Here is a 25,933-nt window from a genome sequence, read left to right as displayed (position 1 = left end):
TGCGCGTACATGTGATAAACACCTTTCTGTTTTCTACGAGTCTTCACTGTGCTGTGGTATAAGGAGTTTGCAGAGTTGCGTCCCTTAGGTGTACTGGCCACCTATGAATCCCAGATTCACGCTGATTGTTTCTAGGTTTCAAGGTCATCTCACTTGAGAATGTGTTTGTTGTTTTACGCCGCACTCAGCAGTTCTCCAGCTATATGACGGCTAACGTAGAGTGGCTTACGAAGTGGACCAGACAGTCCAGTGATTGGCATCATCAACCAAATCAGCGAGCCTGACCACCCGATCCCGTTAATCGCATCTTACGACAATCGTAGTTGCCTTTTACGGCAAACACGGACCTATTCTAACCTCGATCTTCACGGGTGCATAAAGATGTAAAACAATACTGTTAAAGAACATGAACCGCCATTTATTTCAAGGATTTTATGGGTGTTTCCTGCATTCCAATCAACAACCCATGCCGCTTCACTCAATAGCTTTTCTAACACCCAAAAGAGTTAAGGGTATTTTTGTCACGATAGGAAGTAGATAAACGCGTAGTTTTCAATTTAGATCAAAGTTACCTGCGCACCCGGTTCCAAATTCAAAGTAGCGCGGTTAAGTCTACCCGCGGGTAGCCAGCCTCGCTCTAAATTGAGAACGGTGTATTTATCGCTGTACTATCTTACAACACATTGATGAACATATTGTCAACGAGTCTGGTTTTATGCCGCTCTTAACAATATCCCAGCAATATCACGGTGGGGGACACCAGAAATGGTCCCAACTGTCACAGCTCGGCTTCACAACGGCCACTGCTGAACAAGTAAGGTGAATACATCTGATGGATTCTCAGAATAGTGTAGAATAAAGGTTTGAAACATACAAAACATCATATCTGACAAGCGAAATATCCTCTATATGTTTTGCGTGATGCATAGAGATTATCACGAGAGTGGGTTTGGGGATGGTAAATATCCTGTTTTAGGAATTGTATTTAGCATGCCTTGGTGAGCTAAATACATAGTGTTTGTTCCAAATACACTTGTGAAGCTTGTAAAATGCCTCAGCTACGTCACCGTTGTAATTAGACGTTGATTTTCAGTATATTAAACTATTCTTTTGACAATGAAAGCAATTATCCCAGTAGTTTCTCCAGATTCCCAATAGTTAATTCTGACACGATCGCGGAATGACAAGGGCGATGCCATGTTTGTTTGTAAACACTGAAAGTAGTCCCTACTTGACCTTTGATATTTGCATCTCCATCCGCACATGACCCCAACGGATATCGTTTATCCGTTTGCCCGTATCCTGCCGAGAAACCTAGCCAATATAGGTTAAAGCATAGTACACGTGTGTTGTTGTTACTGACGTGGTTGCAAATCGACATGATGCAGATAGCGAGGTAGGCTTTCACATCTTCTGCATTACGTTTGAATAGTCTTCCACGTGCTACAGTGCATAACTTATAACTATTAAATCAAAACTACCCCTTAATGAGACAACAGCAGCAGCAGCAGCAGCAGCAGCAGCAGCAGCAGCAGTAGTAGTAGTAGTAGTAGTAGTAGTAGTAGTAGTAGTAGTGAGTGAGTGAGTGAGTGAGATTTTACGCCGCTTTTAGCAATATTCCAGCAATATCACGGCGGGGGACACCAGAAATGGGCTTCACACATTGTACCCATGTCGGGAATTGAACCCGGGTCTTCGGCGTGATGAGTGAACGCTTTAACCACTAGGCTACCCGACCGCCCCAGTAGTAGTAGTAGTAGGTAAAGCTTAAGTGGGAACCTGGACCACAGGATTGCCGATTTGAGCAGCTACGATTTTAACAGAATGCCCAAGAAACATTCGTAAAAGTACAAATTACTTGAATATACAGAAAATGTAGTGTTTGAGAATATGTGAATCTTTAAACCGAAGGTAATATCTAAGATGAAACATCCACTCAAAGCGTCAATAAAACTCTTGCTCTCTTAAATAATTAGTTTCTCTCCTGATTCGAGCAAGCCACTGTCAATCCCCGACTCGACCTCAATATTAATCTAGGTCAGTCAGCACCATACACACGTTATAACAATGGCTATGAATCATATTTGGTGATAGACTCAGATATAATACAAGCAGTTTTGGTTTATGTAAGTGTTCATGTCACTGAGTTTAACCGGATGTGTTAGCGGAAGTGGTAAGGCCTGACGGGAAATTGACCCAATATCTCTCTCTCTTCTGTTTGTGGTGCTGTGTTATCTTGTTCAAGTATCAATGCGGTGGTGTGTTGTTATTGCCTAATTTGGTTTTCTAATTAAAGGTACTCATCAATCGGGCGGTCGGGTAGCCTAGTGGTTAAAGCGTTCGCTCGTCACGCCGAAGACCCGGGTTCGATTCCCGACATGGGTACAATGTGTGAAGCCCATTTCGCCGTGATATTGCTGGAATATTGCTAAAAGCGGCGTAAAATCAAACTCACTCACTCACTCACTACTCATCAATCCTTATTTCAAGCGTTGGTTAATCCTACAACGAGACTTGTATCGATCGATGGCTTCTTTTAACATGGACACGGTCTCTGAAATAAGGCATACAAATGTCTCAGCATCATGGTACACATTTGCCCATAGATATCAGATATGAGGTCCCACTGCATCTGTTTCCATACATTAAATTATTTTAAAGGATGTTCCTGCACGGATGGCCGTGTCGTCGGACCCTTAAGTTCTCCATGACCCTGAGAGCTTGGGTTCAAGAATGGCTTATATGTGATCCTTAGTTGTTCGTACCATTCTTAGCACTCACATCAAGCTGCCACGTCGTGATGTAACTGAAATAGACTTCAAGACATGAATTGCACACATTGTACGCATGCGGGGAGTCAAGCACGGATTTGCCGCGTTACCAACTCGACTACCGATATCTAGACTAGCTAAACCATCTATACTGTCAGCACCCACGGCGAAAGATCGACATACTGCACCCGGTGTTCCCATCCGTATCATCAATACAGTCACCACTTGTATCATCTATACAGTCACCAGTCATATCATCTACACAGTCACCACTCATATCATCTGTACAGTAACCACTTGTATCATCTTTACAGTCACCATTCGTACCATCTGTACAGTCACCACTCGTATCATCCGTAAAGTCACCACTCATATCATCTATACAGTCACCAGACATATCATCTATACAGTCACCACTCATATCATCTATACAGTCACCAGACATATCATCTATACAGTCACCACTTATATCATCTATACAGTCACCAGACATATCATCTATACAGTCACCACTCATATCATCTATACAGTCACCAGACATATCATCTATACAGTCACCACTCATAGCATCTATACAGTCACCAGACATATCATCTATACAGTCACCACTCATAGCATCTATACAGTCACCAGACATATCATCTATACAGTCACCACTCATAGCATCTATACAGTCACCACTCATATCATCTATACAGTCACCAGACATATCATCTATACAGTCACCAGACATATCATCTATACAGTCACCACTCATATCATCTATACAGTCACCACTCATAGTATCTATACAGTCACCAGACATATCATCTATACAGTCACCACTCATATCATCTATACAGTCACCCCTCATATCATCTATACAGTCACCAGACATATCATCTATACAGTCAGCACTCGTATCATCTATACAGTCACCACTCATATCATCTATACAGTCACCACTCATATCATCTATACAGTCACCACACATATCATCTATACAGTCACCACTCATATCATCTATACAGTCACCACTCATATCATCTATACACTCACCACTCATATCATCTATACAGTCACCACACATATCATCTATACAGTCACCACTCATATCATCTATACACTCACCACTCGTATCATCTATACAGTCACCACTCATAGCATCTATACAGTCACCACACATATCATCTATACAGTCCCCCACTCGTATCATCTATACAGTCACCACTCGTATCATCTATACAGTCACCACTCATATCATCTATACAGTCACCACTCATATCATCTATACAGTCACCACTCGTATCATCTATACAGTCACCACTTATATCATCTATACAGTCACCACTCATATCATCTATACAGTCACCACTCATAGCATCTATACAGTCACCACACATATCATCTATACAGTCACCACACATATCATCTATACAGTCACCACACATATCATCTATACAGTCCCCCACTCGTATCATCTATACAGTCACCAGACATATCATCTATACAGTCACCAGACATATCATCTATACAGGCACCACTCATATCATCTATACAGGCACCACTCATATCATCTATACAGTCACCACACATATCATCTATACAGTCACCACACATATCATCTATACAGTCACCACACATATCATCTATACAGTCACCACTCATATCATCTATACAGTCACCAGACATATCATCTATACAGTCACCACTCATATCATCTATACAGTCACCAGACATATCATCTATACAGTCACCACTCGTATCATCTATACAGTCAGCACTCGTATCATCTATACAGTCACCAGACATATCATCTATACAGTCACCAATCATATCATCTATACAGTCACCAGACATATCATCTATACAGTCACCACTCGTATCATCTATACAGTCAGCACTCGTATCATCTATACAGTCACCACTCATATCATCTATACAGTCACCAGACATATCATCTATACAGTCACCACTCGTATCATCTATACAGTCACCACTCGTATCATCTATACAGTCACCACTCGTATCATCTATACAGTCACCACTCGTATCATCTATACAGTCACCACTCGTATCATCTATACAGTCACCACTCGTATCATCTATACAGTCAGCACTCGTATCATCTATACAGTCACCACTCGTATCATCTATACAGTCACCACTTATATCATCTATACAGTCACCACTCGTATCATCTATACAGTCACCACACATATCATCTATACAGTCACCACTTATATCATCTATACAGTCACCACTTATATCATCTATACAGTCACCACTCGTATCATCTATACAGTCACCACTCATATCATCTATACAGTCACCAGACATATCATCTATACAGTCACCACTCGTATCATCTATACAGTCACCACTCGTATCATCTATACAGTCACCACTCGTATCATCTATACAGTCACCACTCGTATCATCTATACAGTCACCACTCGTATCATCTATACAGTCACCACTCGTATCATCTATACAGTCACCACTCGTATCATCTATACAGTCACCACTCGTATCATCTATACAGTCACCACTCGTATCATCTATACAGTCACCACTCGTATCATCTATACAGTCACCACTCGTATCATCTATACAGTCACCACTCGTATCATCTATACAGTCACCACTCGTATCATCTATACAGTCACCACTCGTATCATCTATTCGGTCAGTAGGTATAACATATTATGTATCTTCGGCCGCATTCCCTTTGTTTTACCTTTAGGTTCACCTTGTGTATTCAGATCCTTTTCTCTGACACATGAAAAGAAGGCAACCTGAAGGTGACACATTCACATATACGTACAACGATGTGAATATATAATGATTACGTCATATGTTCGAAGGCGTTCATGTCATACTCAGACTGACGCTCAGACGCTGGAATTATGATGTTGATAGAAATTAACGGCATTTAAATTGAAAAGGAGTCCCAGTGAGATGAGAGTTTCAACCTGAATCTGTGGAAAATCTAGACTTGCTTCAGATCTAACGATACTGCATGTCAGAAAGCGCCGTGCAAGTGACAGTAATATGATTCAGGGACTGTGAGAAAGGGTAATGCACAGCCCTACATACCGTATCCTTACTAAACACTTGACACGATATGTAACACACGAAATGTAGATTACCAAACAAGCATTTTCAGATAATAAAATATTCTTATCAACCACGCCAATATAATAGATAAGTTTATCAGAATATAAAACGCCACATCGAGTAGCTTGGAACGACTGACAGCCCACTCCAAATAACTAAATATAACTCTAATTGCATTATTGTAAGTGGCCTCAGACTTCCCTGGCCATTATACAACCGTCAGCGACATCTGGACAAGTTGAGGCGTTGTGTGGTTCCTCCTTCCACAGCAACTGCCACACGACGCCATCTCTGTCTGTGGTCTCCTCTATCAGCAAGGACACATTCCCACCACGAGCACCCCTCGACCAGAGCCCGCCTGGGGGACGGGATAAGAGTTCTGAGGGTGAGATAAGCTGGAACAGGAACACGGGTTGAGTGGGTCTCGTTGCGACTACTTGTCGTCTCTTTGTTGTCGATGTTATCACGTTCACAGCCACTTGGCGCTTTTGTTGTTATTATGGGATGTATTCGAAGCCCATTGTTTCTGATCAGATCTCGACTGTCGTGAAGTGTTTCATAAGTTGTTTATGGTCTTGTTGAACGGTATATAAATCAACAGTCGCATAAACATTTTTTTATTCCTTAAGAGGATATGCTAGAGGTAAGCTGTTTTACGTCTTTACTTAGTGTAGTATCAGTTATGGTTTTTGTATACCTAAATATTTGTATATGTAAGAACGATTTATATTAGAATTATTCCAGTCATCAGCAGTACGTACTTGAAAAAATCTGACAGTATGGCAGTGGGGTATCCTGTGTGGTACCGAAATTGTTTTCAAAATTAGTTATCGGAATAATTTGCCCTCTATCCCTTAGTGACCTAGTGAGGTGAAATGGGATTAAACATTATTAATAATGCTTTCAATATTATTGCACTTATATCGATGTGCATGCACGTGTGGCGCTTTTTAAAATGGATGCCCCGCTCAGACGCAGTTTACTGACTCCAAGCCGACCAGTCCTTGTTTAATCATCCCCTTATCGCAAGTATGGTGACAACAAGTCTTTCAATCTTTCAACGTATGTTGGTTGGATGGCCGGGTACCAAACCACCGACCTAGCACTCTCCGGGCAGACGCTCTATCCACTAGACCACGTAGGCGGTCCATTCCTTCCTGATGTTACAATCGCCAATCCCTAATAGAGAATAACACAGGGAGTTTGGCTATAGTCAAAGTCAACATCCGTTACTTCCGATTGTTCTTCCTGTCCCCTCTAGTTGTCTAAGTATACTGAGGACCAGAGGCTCGAGGTCTGCACTGTGGTCACATGTCTTGCAGTGCATGGGCTGTCATCACCCACTGACCACCATGTCAACACGGAGACCTTGTCTGTTCGCGGGTGAGTCGACCTCAGTTCGTACTGTCAGTTACGAAGTTTACGATAGCATAGGTTGTAACATTGGTTGTGTATCTCTTTGAGGATTCCGGTTTAGGCTAGGTCCTAAGGAACCTTTTTTTGCTTGAATATAATGAGAGGCGACTAACTGAATCGGGTGGTCATGCTCCCTGAGTTAGTTGATGCGTATCCCAATGGCGTTGATCGATGCTCATGATGTCAGTAACTGGATTGTCGGGTCCAGACCCAAATATGTAAAGACGCCGTCATATAGCTGGAATATCGCTGCGTGTTGCGTTAAACAACAAACAAAGAAAACTACTAAGATCAGCATACCCCTGCCATCGAGCACAGTAATATTGTGTGTTGTTTAACGCCAGATTATTCAAGCTACATGACGGCGGACTGTGAATACTCCAGTCTTGACCAGACAATCCAGCTTCATGAAACGGACTGTGAATAGTCCAGTCTTGACCGGACAATCCAGCTACATGACGGCGGACTGTGAATAGTCCAGTCTTGACCAGACAATCCAGCTTCATGAAACGGACTGTGAATAGTCCAGTCTTGACCAGACAATCCAGCTACATGACGGCGGACTGTGAGTAGTCCAGTCTTGACCAGACAATCCAGCTTCATGAAACGGACTGTGAATAGTCCAGTCTTGACCAGACAATCCAGCTACATGACGGTGGACTGTGAATAGTCCAGTCTTGACCAGACAATCCAGCTACATGAAACGGACTGTGAATAGTCCAGTCTTGACCAGACAATCCAGCTACATGACGGCGGACTGTGAATAGTCCAGTCTTGACCAGACAATCCAGCTACATGAAACGGACTGTGAATAGTCCAGTCTTGACCAGGCAATCCAGCTACATGACGGTGGACTGTGAATAGTCCAGTCTTGACCGGACAATCCAGCTACATGACGGCGGACTGTGAATACTCCAGTCTTGACCAGACAATCCAGCTACATGACGGCGGACTGTGAATAGTCCAGTCTTGACCAGACAATCCAGCGACATGACGGCGGACTGTGAATAGTCCAGTCTTGACCAGACAATCCAGCTACATGAAACGGACTGTGAATAGTCCAGTCTTGACCAGACAATCCAGCTACATGACGGCGGACTGTGAATAGTCCAGTCTTGACCAGACAATCCAGCTTCATGAAACGGACTGTGAATAGTCCAGTCTTGACCAGACAATCCAGCTACATGACGGCGGACTGTGAATAGTCCAGTCTTGACCAGACAATCCAGCTACATGACGGTGGACTGTGAATAGTCCAGTCTTGACCAGACAATCCAGCTACATGACGGCGGACTGTGAATAGTCCAGTCTTGACCAGACAATCCAGCTACATGACGGCGGACTGTGAATAGTCCAGTCTTGACCAGAAAATCCAGCTACATGACGGCGGACTGTGAATAGTCCAGTCTTGACCAGACAATCCAGCTACATGACGGCGGACTGTGAATAGTCCAGTCTTGACCAGACAATCCAGCTACATGACGGCGGACTGTGAATAGTCCAGTCTTGACCAGACAATCCAGCTACATGACGGTGGACTGTGAATAGTCCAGTCTTGACCAGACAATCCAGCTACATGACGGCGGACTGTGAATAGTCCAGTCTTGACCAGACAATCCAGCTACATGACGGCGGACTGTGAATAGTCCAGTCTTGACCGGACAATCCAGCTACATGACGGCGGACTGTGAATAGTCCAGTCTTGACCGGACAATCCAGCTACATGACGGCGGACTGTGAATAGTCCAGTCTTGACCAGACAATCCAGCTACATGACGGCGGACTGTGAATAGTCCAGTCTTGACCAGACAATCCAGCTACATGACGGCGGACTGTGAGTAGTCCAGTCTTGACCAGACAATCCAGCTACATGACGGTGGACTGTGAATAGTCCAGTCTTGACCAGACAATCCAGCTACATGACGGCGGACTGTGAATAGTCCAGTCTTGACCAGACAATCCAGCTACATGACGGCGGACTGTGAATAGTCCAGTCTTGACCAGACAATCCAGCTACATGACGGCGGACTGTGAGTAGTCCAGTCTTGACCAGACAATCCAGCTACATGACGGCGGACTGTGAATAGTCCAGTCTTGACCAGACAATCCAGCTACATGACGGCGGACTGTGAATAGTCCAGTCTTGACCAGACAATCCAGCTACATGACGGCGGACTGTGAGTTGTCCAGTCTTGACCAGACAATCCAGCTACATGACGGCGGACTGTGAATAGTCCAGTCTTGACCGGACAATCCAGCTACATGACGGCGGACTGTGAATAGTCCAGTCTTGACCAGACAATCCAGCTACATGACGGCGGACTGTGAATAGTCCAGTCTTGACCAGACAATCCAGCTACATGACGGCGGACTGTGAATAGTCCAGTCTTGACCAGACAATCCAGCGACATGACGGCGGACTGTGAATAGTCCAGTCTTGACCAGACAATCCAGCTACATGACGGCGGACTGTGAATAGTCCAGTCTTGACCAGACAATCCAGCTACATGACGGCGGACTGTGAATAGTCCAGTCTTGACCAGACAATCCAGCTTCTGAAACGGACTGTGAATAGTCCAGTCTTGACCAGACAATCCAGCTACATGACGGCGGACTGTGAATAGTCCAGTCTTGACCAGACAATCCAGCTACATGACGGCGGACTGTGAATAGTCCAGTCTTGACCAGACAATCCAGCTACATGAAACGGACTGTGAATAGTCCAGTCTTGATCAGACAATCCAGCTACATGACGGCGGACTGTGAATAGTCCAGTCTTGACCAGACAATCCAGCTACATGACGGTGGACTGTGAATAGTCCAGTCTTGACCAGACAATCCAGCTACATGACGGTGGACTGTGAATAGTCCAGTCTTGACCAGACAATCCAGCTACATGACGGTGGACTGTGAGTAGTCCAGTCTTGGCTGTGAACAACGATCCACGCCACGACAATCATTGCTTCTTCAAGGTCGCTTTTGACACGGATCTTCACGGGTCAGATCGAGGTAGTAATTCCTGTACAAAGTATTTGTCCCCTGCAGCTCTACATGGATTTGCTGACCTGATCATGAGGGGCGGTTGTTTATTCAGAAGAGCGGGCTGGTGTTTTATTTGCAGGATTAGATTTAATTGAAAAAAACCGGAGGAGACACAACAAACAAGTCAACTGTGTGCCTGTGGTGTACATCCTGTAGGACACAGAAGGCAGACATCTAGGGTACTTGAGTATGTCCTGTTTGTTACCTCAGGAAGACTCCCCTGAAGATCCGGGTTAGCATTAGTCTTCAGCAAGGCATGCTTGTCGTAATGGATCAACTAGTCGATATTCGGGTGGTGTGGTGTGTGTGTGTGTGTGCGTGCGTGCGTGCGTGCGTGCGTGCGTTCGTTCGTGCGTTCGTGTACATGTGTGTGTGTGCGTGTGCGCGCCGGGATTTTTGTATGGAGATTGGATATTTGTTCAGAAACCGCTGCAAAACGCTAAAAGCATCCTTCGTCAAAGTATCCGTTATGGTGTTTTTTTCAGTCTGAAGCACTATTTGTTTTCAATCCTCTTCTAGGACCATTTATTATAAAAAAAATCCCATAATAATATTGATGATACTGAACACGCCTCACACGGAGTTCTCAGCGCGTGTAAGGGAAATATCGCCTAGAACTTCACCTCTGCTCAAAAATGAACTTCAAGGCGGTAGTGTAGTTAAACTGTTCTGCAACCATTATGTACTTAATTAGAATTACTGTGTTTCCGTCTACGTAACTATGCAACTATCAGATCAAAATGTTTTCACTTTCAATGTACAAGAACTATCACTTTTATGAACTTTCTTCCTCCTTTGTCTAAATGATGCATACACTATTTGGAAATACACCCACTTATCTCTTAATAGGTCATGCTACTTAGAAATGTAATACTCTGACTTGATAGCATGAGGAAGAAGACTGAGGTTACAAGTGTAATGGATTATGTAAATGATGAAAAACTTAGAACTATTACGTAAATGATTTTTAAAAATGTGTGTGTGTGTGTGTGTGTGTGTGTGTGTGTGTGTGTGTGTGTGTGTGTGTGTGTGTGTGTGTGTGTGTGTGTGTGTGTGTGTGTGCGTGTGTATCTTATCCTTGCTTATCTGTTGAAATATGTTATTACAGATAAAAGTAAAGTGACTCATCTAAGATTCATTGTTAAGTTTATTTATTTATAATGATTATGACATCATCCTTGAAGCTTCGTGACTTGGTACACAATGCAAGTGCACATTTAATCACGTGACCGGAATTCTATTCTCGAGTGATAAGCATCGAAAAGGACACATCTGCTGCACTTATCCAAGCCGTTCCGAGGAGAGCGCCCGTATGTCGAGTCCAACCTCGCCCTGTGTCCCTTGACAGACGTTTACCCAAAGCGGTCGAACAGTTCAGTTATGACACTGAGATATCCTGTTTGTTTGGTTAGGACATCGTCGGTATGATGAGTGTGGGGACAGATCAGCGCCATGCACGGCAACAAGTGGACAGAATTAGTATAACACTGGTCTCTTTCCAAGTCGCGTGTCCTTGTGCCCATCATTCACAGGTATGACTCATAATGCTATTGACACTTTGTCCTGAAATTGTATATAATGATTTAGATGGTTTTGGAACGAAATGTTATGTGACGGATAGATGGTTTATTTTGAGTAATACTATGATTAAATTATGTCCATTTGTTATCTAATAGAGGTATTGATAAATGATAAATGAGATTAGGCATTGAAAACAATGTCAGTAGGCAAAGCGCGCTGAAGCTGTTTGTTGTCATGGTTTTCATATATGGCCGTACTCTCTCTTGTCTGGGGTCTGATACGCTTGAACCGAAGTGAGGCATGTTTGAATGCAAGAACACAGTTGTAGAATGAGGTCGAGGTGTAAGTGAGGTTTAAGTAGAAACTGAGTGTGTCAATCTTTACAGGTTGAGACGGGCAGTGAACATGGGCAGAGGTTAAGGTGTAGATCGAGGTTTGCGAGATGGTGCGTTGTACTGTGAGGTTAGTAGAGGCTGGTGTAGAGGCATGAGGCTGAGGCGTGGGGTGAATTAAATTTGAGATGTAGAATGAGGTTGAGGGGTTAGAATGAGGTGTATGGTTGGGCGTAGGGTGGTATTAGGGTGACGTTAGGTGGAGGCTTCTCTATAAAGTGAAGCTAATGGGTCGGAGAAGGTTGGTGTGCAGAGACAGACCGAGGTGTAAGATAAGACTTAATGTGGAATGAGTTTGGTGATTAGCTATAAGCTGAAGTTGTCATGTAAAATGAGGTTGAGGTGAAGGATGTGATTGATGTGTGCGATCAAGTTAATGTGTAAGATCAAGATGGTATGTGAAATTATTATTATTATGTACAGATTAAAATATAAAATGCAGCAAAGAGGGTTTTGGGAGACCCTGGCACAGTCAGGCTGGTTAGGCTCATCATCAGCTTAGGGCCCTTGCCCCCTCTACACGCAGCCCAGACAGCGAATGGGTCTTCTCCCAGGAAGCGCTGCCTTTTCGAACCCACCCAGAACTCTTAGGAGAATGTGAAGACTCCCAACACTGCATCATTACCCATTGTCATCAACCAGGGTCCTCCCCTAATGCCAGTCAACAAATTAGGAGGTAACAAACCTAAGGCACCGAGAATAACTTCGTATTTTGGGTGCAAGCGTGACATTTCGAAGGTCAGGCCCGCAGATTTGCCATGTTTGTCCTGAATATTGTCAATCACATTTTTGTCAAATGGGACAGAAAATTAATTGGTACGGTTTGACTTACTGACTGTCGATCAGTTCACATCATATCAAGTGCACAAGATGACACTCTATTTTCCACTCGTGTTGGTATTTGTTGCTATCATCCAAATTTGGAGGGACGGTGGGGTAGCCTAGTGGTTAATGCATTCGCTCGTCACGCCGAAGGCCATGGTTCGATTTCCCACATGGTTAAAATGTGTGAAGCCCATTTCTGGTGTTCCCTGTCGTGATATTACTGGAATATTGCCCAAAGCGGCGAAAATGAATACTCACTCACTCACTCCAAATTTGGAACCGGAACGTGTATCGATATAATATTATGTTATCAGCGATAAGGATATACTTTTGTGCGCCTGCCCTATACCTGAATGTACTGAATCAACTCTGGCAAACTAAATCTATTTCAAGCGTCTTGACTTGTAGGTTGTCAGTGCCCTTCCTTTTCATGGACACTGTTTCAGTTGCTTCTTTCCTTATGAACCACCGTGCTGAGGGACTGTTACTTGTACTGACAGATACATACAGATTATCAACCGTGTGTGTTTCCGTAGCGTTAATATCATGTATTAGGAATATAGACTGGTTATTCTCTGACATTGGCGTTGACATTTTACGTTCGCTCAATTAATTTACTGCCCAATTCATCATATATTACTAAATGATTTACAGATATTTTTGCCTACAGAAAAACGGCGACACATTTGGAATCTAAGCATATTTGGAACAGTTTATAGACAAGGCAGTGCGTCCATGTATGGAACTTGAGTGAGTGAGTGAGTGAGTTGGGTTTAACGCCGCTTTTAACAGTATTCCAGTTATATCGCGGCGTGTCAGCTTAATGTAGGAAGAAAGCATGAAGTGATGTAGGTCTCAGATGTTTACCACTTCGGTGAAACCCACGAGCACGGTGCTGACAAACCTAGAAACATAATAGGGGCGAACCGGGATTGGAACCCACAATCATAGGTTTCTGGTGTGTCCAAGGGACGCAACTCTGCACAGCGAATCGCGGCGCCTTAGACGACTGGGCCACCCGTGCCCCCCATGTATGGAACTTGAAAGTAGTATCGGATCGTGATTGCTTTATCGCGTCTATTTCTGTTCTAAGCAACAAACGGTGCTACTCGTTCCAAGACAAGGTTGGGTAGCCTAGTGGTTAAAGCATTGTCTCGTCACGCCGAGACCCGGGTTTGATTCCCCACATAATGTACCATGTGGTAACCCATTTACGGTGTCCACCGCTGTGATATTGATGGAATATTGCTAAAGCGGCGTAAAATCCAACTCACACACTTACTTTTTTAACCGTGGACAAGACTGTGTGTCGCTATAACAACTTGTTTCTGTACTTCGTGTACTGAAATCCAAATCGGTGGCCCGTATCTGATGTCCCCCGCCGTGATAATGCGGGAATATAGCTGGAATATTGCTGAAAGCGGCGTAAAAAACAACACTCACTTAGTCACTCATTCACCCATCTGGCGTCCACAAGAAGACTTAACTCAGTGATGACTGAACAATTAGCTATTTGTGGATGCCTTAATGCGAGAAGTGAAGGCTGAGGCGGTATGAATCCGATAAGTGGGGATTATGTTCATTGAAAAAGTTATATCGCAGTATCCAACGCTGGGACAATAGCTTCTGTTTCTGAACCATATTCGAAAAAGCGCATCGTACAATTTCGCAGTCATCTGTCACATCACATACATTTTCAGTAACATGGGGTTTCAACTACCCAAATATTTGCCTGTCGGTGTTGAACTGACAGATGTGATGGCGTCGAGGATTTTTTCTTTATTGTTTGAGTACAAGGCTGTACAGCATAGCGTGTAAGTGTTGGGTTCAATGTGCTGCACCGTTAGCGTCCCTGCTCACTTCTCGGTGTGAGCTAACAGTACATTTCGGCATTAATGTCATATCATATGCATCACCGTCAAGCGAATAGGGCGCAGGATCATTCCGCTGTCTGGGCGCCATGAGGGAAGTGAGTGAGTGGGTATGGTTTTACGCCGCTTTTACCAATATTCCGGAGGGTTTATTAATACAACGATTATGATATTATTATTCAAACAAACTATTTATGATATCAAATACTGATATTAACAGTTGGTATAATAAAATATGTATAATATATAACTAAACTTCCACAACTACTACTTATAATTTTACTGTTAATGATATTGATATTGACTTTCAAAGATAATGATTATGATCTCGAGGAGGATGTAGATGATCATGCCGAGAAGTATTTAGATAAAACTGAAGTAATTAATTTGTATCCATTAAGTTTAAATTTTCATAATTGACACATATATGATTTTTATTATTCATATAATTCATGCGATTCTTAAACACATGTTTTTAATATAGTTGGAATCTTACAATGGACCCTTTAGCAGATCTCTTTAGGATTATAGAAAGGGCTTTTTCGCTTTATTTACCGTTAAAGAAAGAAATCGCATTACAGACTGACATTAATATTGAATGGCTCTCTAGTAAAACCCGTCCGTCGTTCATGTTTGACTCTGGTAGATTGTATTTAACTCACGGAAATGACATGGATCTCCACATGATGTTATTACTCATAAACCTACACCACGCGTCTCATCGGACAATAGACTCGTGATATAAATATACAGTGAAACATCTTTAAATTGCTCTCCACTGTTTCGCAGCCCCAAATATGGAATACGATTTGATGTTTTTGGGGAGGTTTTTGTCGGTGATGAAAAACCAAAGTGCAGACCTTCATTTACACATTTCCCAAAAACATTTCTTAGGTTTGTTTAACTTTACATTTATTTCGATAAGCCCTCATAAGGTTTTGGAAAAAATAAAGGAAAGTATCCTCGTCATGAGTGAGTGAGTGAGTGAGTGAGTGAGTGAGTGAGTGAGTGAGTGAGTTTTCGTCGCAGTTTATCCAGCAATATCTCGTTGGACAGCAAGAATAAGAAATGTCATTTGTGTTTTTGAAAGTACTCGTTACACACTCAAATTTTGTCAAAAGACTGACAAATTATTCATTCCTGATACGACTCATGACATGTGGGGGGAAGCATGGATGTGACCTACATATTAATACTCATAACATACGCAGCAGCCCAATTTTACATCCGCGTCATCGTTCGCATTAAACATTCTTCACATTATGTAAACATAACATAAAATCAACAAGGCAATATGTGCCATGACAGCCTGTTTATTTCTATTCTCACTGAAAATCCCCCGTGTGCTGAGTCTGCTGACCGTGCGTGCAGAGGTGGCAGTTCACAGTGACGCTTTCGCTCGGGTTACATTTCACAATTCTTTCCATTGCGTGATTCTGTCCTTGTAACTAGCTGCCAGGCTTCACCCTCTCTTAACGAGCATCCTCCGCATAGAAACTTCCCCGCGATAAGCTCCCTGCGTCCGCTGTATCTCACGTCCTGGTATTCAACAGGCGTCAGTGGAGGCCCAATAAGGAAATAAGCTCAACAGTCTAACCTCATTGACTGAGGACCGCAATAAATGAGCTGACTTGACGACGAGGCAGCCCCGTGTCTGAGGTGTGACATCATGATCATGAACCTTTGGTCTTTGTGAGCTCACCGAATGAAATCCTCGAGACAGGAATTCGGTTATTTTTGTCGGCGCGTACAGTTCTCTTTTGTCTCGAAACTTTTGCATAATCATCATCTTTTATTGTTGAAGATGACGGAGGCTGTTTTCACTTATCATTAATAAGATGTTTACCTGGTTGTCTGTAGGTGCCGACGGCAGGATAATCAGAGGTCCTCGAACGAGGAATAGTCACCGATCATCGCCTGACCGGACCCACGTTGAAGGTAAGCGGTCATATACCATCAGGTATGCCACCTGCGCAATAGCGCAACATCATTTTTCGGTCAAAACGTTGAAAGATTTGTTGATCTACATGTACATTTGCCAGTTTCTCATATATATGACAGGGTATTCATAAGAGTGTATGTAACATAATTGCGGATATTGTATTCGGGTTATATTTGGAAGAAAGGTATCACCATAGATCACACACACACACTCACACACACACACACACTAACACACACACACACACACACACACACACACACACACACAGATATATATATATATTATACCCACTAATCGGATAATAAAGTCTATTCGAGTTTTCAGAACTATTTACTTTATGAATTCTACACGGCTTTTTTATATTTAACTTAATGCAAAAACTTGACATAGTAAATATGTTATAATCATTCTGTCAGTGGTCTATTATCACCTGCTTATCTTGCCTTGTCCTTTGTTACGGTATGAGTTCTAGTACGTGGCAATATATGAAATCTTATTAATGAGATACCCCTAATGCCCGCTGTTTCAGGCAAGAAAGACATGACAACACCAATTATCCCGCTTCTTCCATTTAACCCACCAAACTATGGTAAGTACAGTGAGCAGTAGGTTAAGTATATTTCTACTGCGCCATTTGACTTCACCCTGTGAAACACCGATGTATTAAAATAACGCGACACTCCACAGTCGTTAGAAACATCGAACAGACAGTCAGACTGCGTGTTCATTATTATAAATTATTCATAAATTATGAATGGCGAGTAAGTGATTGAGTTGTGTTAAAGCCACATTTAACGTAAGAGGCGACTAACGGGATCGGATGGTCAGGCTCGCTGACTTGGTTGATGCATGTCATCAATCCCTATTGTGTGGATCGATGTTCATGATATTAATCTCTGGATTGTCTGGTCCACACTCGATTATTTACAGACCGCCGTCATATAGCTGGAATATTGCTGAGTGCGGCGTTAAACAACAAACCAACCAACCAACCAATCAACCACTTTTAGCAATATCATGAAGGAGGACATAGGATGGGGCTTCACACATTGTACCATGGGAAGAATCAAACCCAGTCCTTCGGTGAGACGAGAGAACGCGTTAAACCCTAGTCTACCCTATGTCCCCCCTTAATTATTATGGTGTAGGCTACAGATATTATGATTGACCAATACCACTGCACTTTATTCACAGACATGCAGCCAAGACAGTCAATGACGGTACCCCGCGTTACCATGACGACAGCTATCACTGTGGGCTGCATCATCACTTCTTGCATCTTAATAGCAGTGCTTGTGGCCGCCATACTCAAACAAAAACGATCCAGAATGCAGTAAGTAATACGGAATAGTATGGAACCTCAAATCTATCAATTCAGTGGTTGGTAGTATGACCACCGACGCAGGCCACGTCAACGACGACACACAATAAGCCAGGCACATATTGTTTCCGCCCGATCCTCGTTTTAGTAACTTTGTTCTGGGCGCCTATCATTGTTATTATTATTTTTATCTTTATTATTATAAAACGATATTATAACGTAAAAACACTATTTATAATATCAAATAATCGTTTTTACATTAAATTTTTTTTGGTATGAACATGACATATGAATAACATTATGACCATATTAAGAACACTGATACTTATAGTCTAATATTCCTGATATTGATATGGACTCCCAAAGATCATCATCATGACTTTAAGGATGGTGTAGATAATTAAAGTGAGATATATTTTAGTTTTTTAGTTTAGTTCTTTTTTCCATAATCTCTATTTAAGTATATCTCTCAATACCTAACATGTATTTCCTAGCCCATTGAAAGATTTGTTTCAGAAAAGATTACTATTTACTAATATCAAATATACACAGGTTGTGAATACTATTATTAATTTTATTTGCGAATCCCTTGCTAGGAGGAAGGGTAAAGATTCCCCTACCAAGGGAGACAACCCCGCTGGTAACACAGAGAAGCCATTGGTCGACGCCGACATCTACTCTGAGATCGAACCTAAAGTGAGTTGTGGTGTAACTACAAAATGTTATCTCCACTCAAGTTAATCGATACAAATGTGCTCTTCATTAACACTCAGAGAATCAAACATAGTATTCATGAACACTACTAATGCTTCAGAGTAAATGCGTGGCTTAGGCAAAATGTCAATATTCCTTGTGGCTGTATTAAAAATGTTTACTGTGTATATACATTGTGTAGACCTGTGACTATTATATATACACCCATGTCAGGGCGGATTCTATAACCAATGCTAAATATTTTTATCATAATCTTGAAGGGGTTTTCTTTCACGTAAAACAGAGCATGTTCCCAAAGAGGAAACATGCCTGATTTGTGCAATGATTGATAAAGAAATATGGTTCAGTACTGTAAGATAACTTAACAAAACAATTATTTATCACAGGGTTCGTCTTGCTGTTTCTGCTTTTGTAAGACGTCGACGTATTCCATGTCGCCGAACGACACCGCTGACAACATATATGCTGAAGTTCAGGACGTGAAACCCTACCCAACCCCAGGCCCGGCGAAGGAAGTCATATACGAAACACTTGATGGCAAGGAATGGTCAAGATCAAGACAAAATTCGGACACGTCCAGGGAAGAATCTAAAGCTGCGCCCTTCATCTATGATCATTTGAGTTTCCAGGAACTAGAGAGACTGAACAGGGAAAATGGGGATTTGGATACTGAAAAGAAAACATTGAAGAAAGTTGATGCTGATCAACCGTCCTGTGGGTATGACCGTTTGGACAGAAGTCCTCAGAACTTGTCAGCATCAGATGGTCTGGACAATCCGGACGGTAACAATAACAGCTTGGTCCGACGTCTCAGTCAGCGACAGATTCTAAAGAAACTCTTCGCAGTCGACATAGAAGGCATACAACGCAGTAGACTTTCACCAACGAACAGTCAGGCTTCTTCCAACAAAGATTCAGCTTCTCAACCTACAGGTTTCGTACCAGCAGTTGGGCACGAGTACTTTGTCCTGGAAGATGTCTGCGAACTCCGCAACGACCGACGTCCCAAGCCTCCCGTCCCTATCCGGACGTGCTCCCTCAGGTCCTCTCTACACGGGGACAGGTGCGTCAGCATACCGCGAGGGCGTGGCCACGGGGGCGTGGACAATGGAAGAAGGGTCAGGTCCTTTCCAGAACGCCAGGGCTGCTTTCGTTCAAATGAAACCCCTGATACAATCAGTGTCGTTTCTTCAGAAGCTGTGTATAATATTTCAAGTGGACATGCTCTGAGATTCAGCTCCCACTCCCGTCCTATAGAAGCTGATGTTAGTTTGAGGAGTCCAAGAAATGATTACTTTGTGCTGGAGCCTACATTTACAAATTGTTCTTCGTCTTCCCGGAGCTTTGCTTCTCAAAGTGACAGCCAGTCCGATGACCGGGATAACGTCTCGACAGCATCTCGCCATCTACCCAGAAATGACTATTTTGTGCTGGAGTCTGAAACGGAACAAACAGTTTCAAGAGGAACGACATTTCGTATTGTGGAAGGAGATGCATCCGCTGGGGACGTTGTTCGTCGTCCCTGTAGCCAAACAGGACACGGTGCAGTGCAGGGGCAGAGGGACAGCTACGGCGTAACCGTTGTCAGGTTACTTGATTCCGGAAATGACGACACGTCTCGTGACAGTGAGGAAAGCTTATACGACAGGCTTCGATTTAAATCTGTATCCCACAAAACGAAAAAGGAGTATCGACCAAGATTATTATCAACTCCAAACAACATTGAGTTTTGATTGAAATACTCCAGGCTCCTGATACTGGGATGATTTTAGTAATCTTCTAACACCTCAAAATCAGCGAGTTACAATTAACTTTTACCGTGGTCATCAGGCCCCGTCTCTTCGTAACACGAGCCACAGGCTACGCCATAAGTTGTGCCCAGCTTTACAATAACTAAAGTTGAATCCCCGAGTCAAGTAGCTTTGTATTATACGCATACATATTTAGATATCACTATTCAAAAATGATGTCAATGCCACCATATATGCCAATCCTAATATATTTGTAAATAAATGCAAGACAATAGCGTTAAATTTACCCCTTGACCTACATGTTTACCTTTGACCTTTTAGTCCTCGGGAGATCTGAAATCTGAGTATATGATAACCATATAAGGTCAAAACAAATATGGAATCTGTCATGAAACCCTAAGGTGACACTACCCACTGAACGCCGACGATAGTTGAAGTGACATTTGGTTCATGAGTTAAACGATTATATTCAGCCACAATCCCATTGCTCGTTTCACATTTAATAATGCCTCGACATCTTGACCCTTTTAGCGTACACCTGGTGTTATCCGCAATCGTTAGTGATCCATTTATAGAGAATTTTCATCGCAGTTTCGCCCAATGGAATCTGATTCCAGACTGGTTATTCTCTGGCGTTGAGTGAGTGAGTGAGTTTGGTTTAACGCCGCTTTTAACAGTATTCCAGTTATATCACGGCGTGTCAGCTTAATGTTGGAGGAAAGCCCGAAGTGATGCAGGTCTCAGACATTTACCCCTTCGGTGAAACCCACGAGCACGGGTATGGTGCTGTCAAACCTAGAAATAAAATCGGGGCGAACCGGGATTCGAACCCACAATCATAGGTTTCTGGCGTGCCCAAGGGACACAGCGAATCGCGGCGCCTTAGACGACTGGGCCACCCGTTCCCCCCTTCTCTGGCGTTGACGTTTTTCGTTTAGCACTGACGTTTGTAGGCATAGTGCTGTTGTCGGCAAATGTGCCTACTTATGGATCTGCAAGCTAATCAAAGGTCACGGAACCAGACTGATTTCAAAAGTGGCGTAGATTTGAGGTTTACTTTTCCCACTTGTCCCAATAATCGTATGTTTACGTGCGTTTTGTTGTTTTGTTTGAGATAATTAATTTATAACTGCTTAAAGAAATACTCACTATATTTCAGTACACTCTTTTATTAGAATTTAAAGTTGCCTAACTCTTACCTCGTAGGCCAGCCAAGAGGGATGTGCCCAAAATAGATCACTGGTATTGCAACCATCGCTCTTCCTGATTATCTACCATTGTTGTTCATTCATCCATTTGTTTGTTTGTTTGTTGTTTAACGCCGCACTCAGCAATAGTCCAGTTATATGACGGCGGTCTGTAAATAATCGAATCTGGACGAGACAATCCAGTGATTGATATCATTAGCATCGATCCACGCAGTTCGGATCGATGACATGCATCAAACTAAGTCAGCGAGTCTGACCACCCGATCCCGTTAGTCGCCTCTTACGACAAGCATAGCCGCCTTTTACGGCAAGCATGAGTTGCTGAAGACCTTTTCTGCCCTGGATCCGTTCATTCATCCATCTTACAGAGCTATTCCTATTGTTCTTCTTTGTCACAATAAATTATTTTTCACAAAAGATCATAATTCTTTTTCATTGTCTCCTTGTGCAATCAGTTAATCGAGCATGTCTGTGTACCTCTACATGAGTACCTGTACACGGATATCTGTGTACATAAATAGCTGTGTACTCGAGGAGCTGTGTACATCCATAACTGCGTCCATTTATAGATGAGTACATGAACAGTCGCGTACATGAAGACATGTGTACATGAATAGTTGTCTATATGAATAGTTGTGTACACGAATAGATGTGCGCATGATCAGTCGTGTACATGAAGAGATGTGTACATGAATAGTTGTCTACATGAATAGTTGTGTACATGAAGAGATGTGTATATGAATAGTTGTCTATATGAATAGTTGTGTATACGAATAGATGTGTACATGAATAGTTGTCTATATGAATAGTTGTGTACAAGAATAGATGTGTACATGATCAGTCGTGTACATGAAGAGATGTGTACATGAATAGTTGTCTACATGAACAGTCGTGTACATGAAGAGATGTGTACATGAATAGTTGTCTATATGATCAGTCGTGTACATGAAGAGATGTGTACATGAATAGTTGTCTATATGAATAGTCGTGTACACGAAGAGATGTGTACATGAATAGTTGTCTATATGAATAGTTGTGTACACGAATAGATGTGTACATGAATAGTTGTCTATATGAATAGTTGTGTACATGAAGAGATGTGTACATGAATAGTTGTCTATATGAATAGTTGTGTACATAAATAGATGTGTACATGATCAGTCGTGTACATGAAGAGATGTGTACATGAATAGTTGTCTACATGAACAGTCGTGTACATGAAGAGATGTGTACATGAATAGTTGTCTACATGATCAGTCGTGTACATGAATAGATGTGTACATGAATAGTTGTCTACATGAACAGTCGTGTACATGAAGAGATGTGTAAATGAATAGTTGTCTACATGATCAGTCGTGTACATGAAGAGATGTGTACATGAATAGTTGTCTACATGATCAGTCGTGTACATGAAGAGATGTGTACATGAATAGTTGTCTACATGATCAGTCGTGTACACGAAGAGATGTGTACATGAATAGTTGTCTACATGAACAGTCGTGTACATGAAGAGATGTGTAAATGAATAGTTGTCTACATGATCAGTCGTGTACATGAAGAGATGTGTACATGAATAGTTGTCTACATGAACAGTCGTGTACACGAAGAGATGTGTACATGAATAGTTGTCTATATGAATAGTTGTGTACACGAATAGATGTGTACATGAATAGTTGTCTATATGAATAGTTGTGTACATGAAGAGATGTGTACATGAATAGTTGTCTACATGATCAGTCGTGTACATGAAGAGATGTGTACATGAATAGTTGTCTATATGAATAGTCGTGTACATGAAGAGATGTGTAAATGAATAGTTGTCTACATGATCAGTCGTGTACATGAAGAGATGTGTACATGAATAGTTGTCTACATGAACAGTCGTGTACACGAAGAGATGTGTACATGAATAGTTGTCTATATGAATAGTTGTGTACACGAATAGATGTGTACATGAATAGTTGTCTATATGAATAGTTGTGTACATGAAGAGATGTGTACATGAATAGTTGTCTACATGATCAGTCGTGTACATGAAGAGATGTGTACATGAATAGTTGTCTACATGAACAGTCGTGTACACGAAGAGATGTGGACATGAATAGTTGTCTATATGAATAGTTGTGTACACGAATAGATGTGTACATGAATAGTTGTCTATATGAATAGTTGTGTACATGAAGAGATGTGTACATGAATAGTTGTCTATATGAATAGTTGTGTACATGAAGAGATGTGTACATGAATAGTTGTCTATATGAATAGTTGTGTACATGAAGAGATGTGTACATGAATAATTGTCTATATGAATAGTTGTCTTCATGAACAGTCGTGTACATGAAGAGATGTGTACATGAATAGTTGTCTACATGATCAGTCGTGTACATGAATAGATGTGTACATGAATAGTTGTCTACATGAACAGTCGTGTACATGAAGAGATGTGTAAATGAATAGTTGTCTACATGATCAGTCGTGTACATGAAGAGATGTGTACATGAATAGTTGTCTACATGATCAGTCGTGTACATGAAGAGATGTGTACATGAATAGTTGTCTACATGATCAGTCGTGTACACGAAGAGATGTGTACATGAATAGTTGTCTACATGAACAGTCGTGTACATGAAGAGATGTGTAAATGAATAGTTGTCTACATGATCAGTCGTGTACACGAAGAGATGTGTACATGAATAGTTGTCTACATGAACAGTCGTGTACATGAAGAGATGTGTAAATGAATAGTTGTCTACATGATCAGTCGTGTACACGAAGAGATGTGTACATGAATAGTTGTCTATATGATCAGTCGTGTACATGAAGAGATGTGTAAATGAATAGTTGTCTACATGATCAGTCGTGTACATGAAGAGATGTGTACATGAATAGTTGTCTACATGAACAGTCGTGTACACGAAGAGATGTGTACATGAATAGTTGTCTATATGAATAGTTGTGTACACGAATAGATGTGTACATGAATAGTTGTCTATATGAATAGTTGTGTACATGAAGAGATGTGTACATGAATAGTTGTCTACATGATCAGTCGTGTACATGAAGAGATGTGGACATGAATAGTTGTCTATATGAATAGTTGTGTACACGAATAGATGTGTACATGAATAGTTGTCTATATGAATAGTTGTGTACATGAAGAGATGTGTACATGAATAGTTGTCTATATGAATAGTTGTGTACATGAAGAGATGTGTACATGAATAGTTGTCTATATGAATAGTTGTGTACATGAAGAGATGTGTACATGAATAATTGTCTATATGAATAGTTGTCTTCATGAACAGTCGTGTACATGAAGAGATGTGTACATGAATAGTTGTCTACATGATCAGTCGTGTACATGAAGAGATGTGTACATGAATAGTTGTCTATATGATCAGTCGTGTACATGAAGAGATGTGTACATGAATAGTTGTCTATATGAATAGTCGTGTACATGAAGAGATGTGTACATGAATAGTTGTCTATATGAATAGTTGTGTACACGAATAGATGTGTACATGAATAGTTGTCTATATGAATAGTTGTGTACATGAAGAGATGTGTACATGAATAGTTGTCTATATGAATAGTTGTGTACATAAATAGATGTGTACATGATCAGTCGTGTACATGAAGAGATGTGTACATGAATAGTTGTCTACATGAACAGTCGTGTACATGAAGAGATGTGTACATGAATAGTTGTCTACATGATCAGTCGTGTACATGAATAGATGTGTACATGAATAGTTGTCTACATGAACAGTCGTGTACATGAAGAGATGTGTAAATGAATAGTTGTCTACATGATCAGTCGTGTACATGAAGAGATGTGTACATGAATAGTTGTCTACATGATCAGTCGTGTATATGAAGAGATGTGTACATGAATAGTTGTCTACATGATCAGTCGTGTACACGAAGAGATGTGTACATGAATAGTTGTCTACATGAACAGTCGTGTACATGAAGAGATGTGTAAATGAATAGTTGTCTACATGATCAGTCGTGTACATGAATAGTTGTCTATATGAATAGTTGTCTACATGATCAG

General features: G+C 41.7%; 1 protein-coding gene across 5 annotated transcripts; it reads left to right on the top strand.

Moving 5' to 3' along the window:
- Positions 1-1,328: 1,328 nt before the first annotated feature.
- On the top strand, positions 1,329-21,388 carry LOC124134650. 5 transcript variants are annotated; one of them, XM_046499607.2, is made up of 8 exons: positions 6,406-6,513; positions 7,132-7,253; positions 11,741-11,860; positions 16,798-16,875; positions 17,412-17,471; positions 18,077-18,215; positions 18,800-18,899; positions 19,304-21,388. In XM_046499607.2, the coding sequence occupies exons 5-8, from the start codon at positions 17,423-17,425 to the stop codon at positions 20,648-20,650; spliced, it is 1,635 nt and encodes a 544-aa protein (XP_046355563.2). In that variant the 5' UTR covers positions 6,406-6,513; positions 7,132-7,253; positions 11,741-11,860; positions 16,798-16,875; positions 17,412-17,422; the 3' UTR covers positions 20,651-21,388. The 5 variants fall into 5 exon arrangements, with proteins under 5 accessions (XP_046355570.2, XP_046355563.2, XP_046355550.2 ...); XM_046499594.2 differs by lacking the exon at positions 11,741-11,860; XM_046499614.2 differs by lacking the exons at positions 6,406-6,513; positions 7,132-7,253; positions 11,741-11,860 and adding an exon at positions 1,329-1,396.
- Positions 21,389-25,933: the final 4,545 nt, after the last annotated feature.

This window comes from Haliotis rufescens, unplaced genomic scaffold (assembly GCF_023055435.1).
Source record: "Haliotis rufescens isolate VD_foot unplaced genomic scaffold, xgHalRufe1.0.p SCAF_16, whole genome shotgun sequence".
Classification (NCBI taxonomy): domain Eukaryota; kingdom Metazoa; phylum Mollusca; class Gastropoda; order Lepetellida; family Haliotidae; genus Haliotis; species Haliotis rufescens.
Note: the sequence above shows the minus strand (reverse complement) of the source record. Positions and strands in the feature narration are given on the sequence as shown.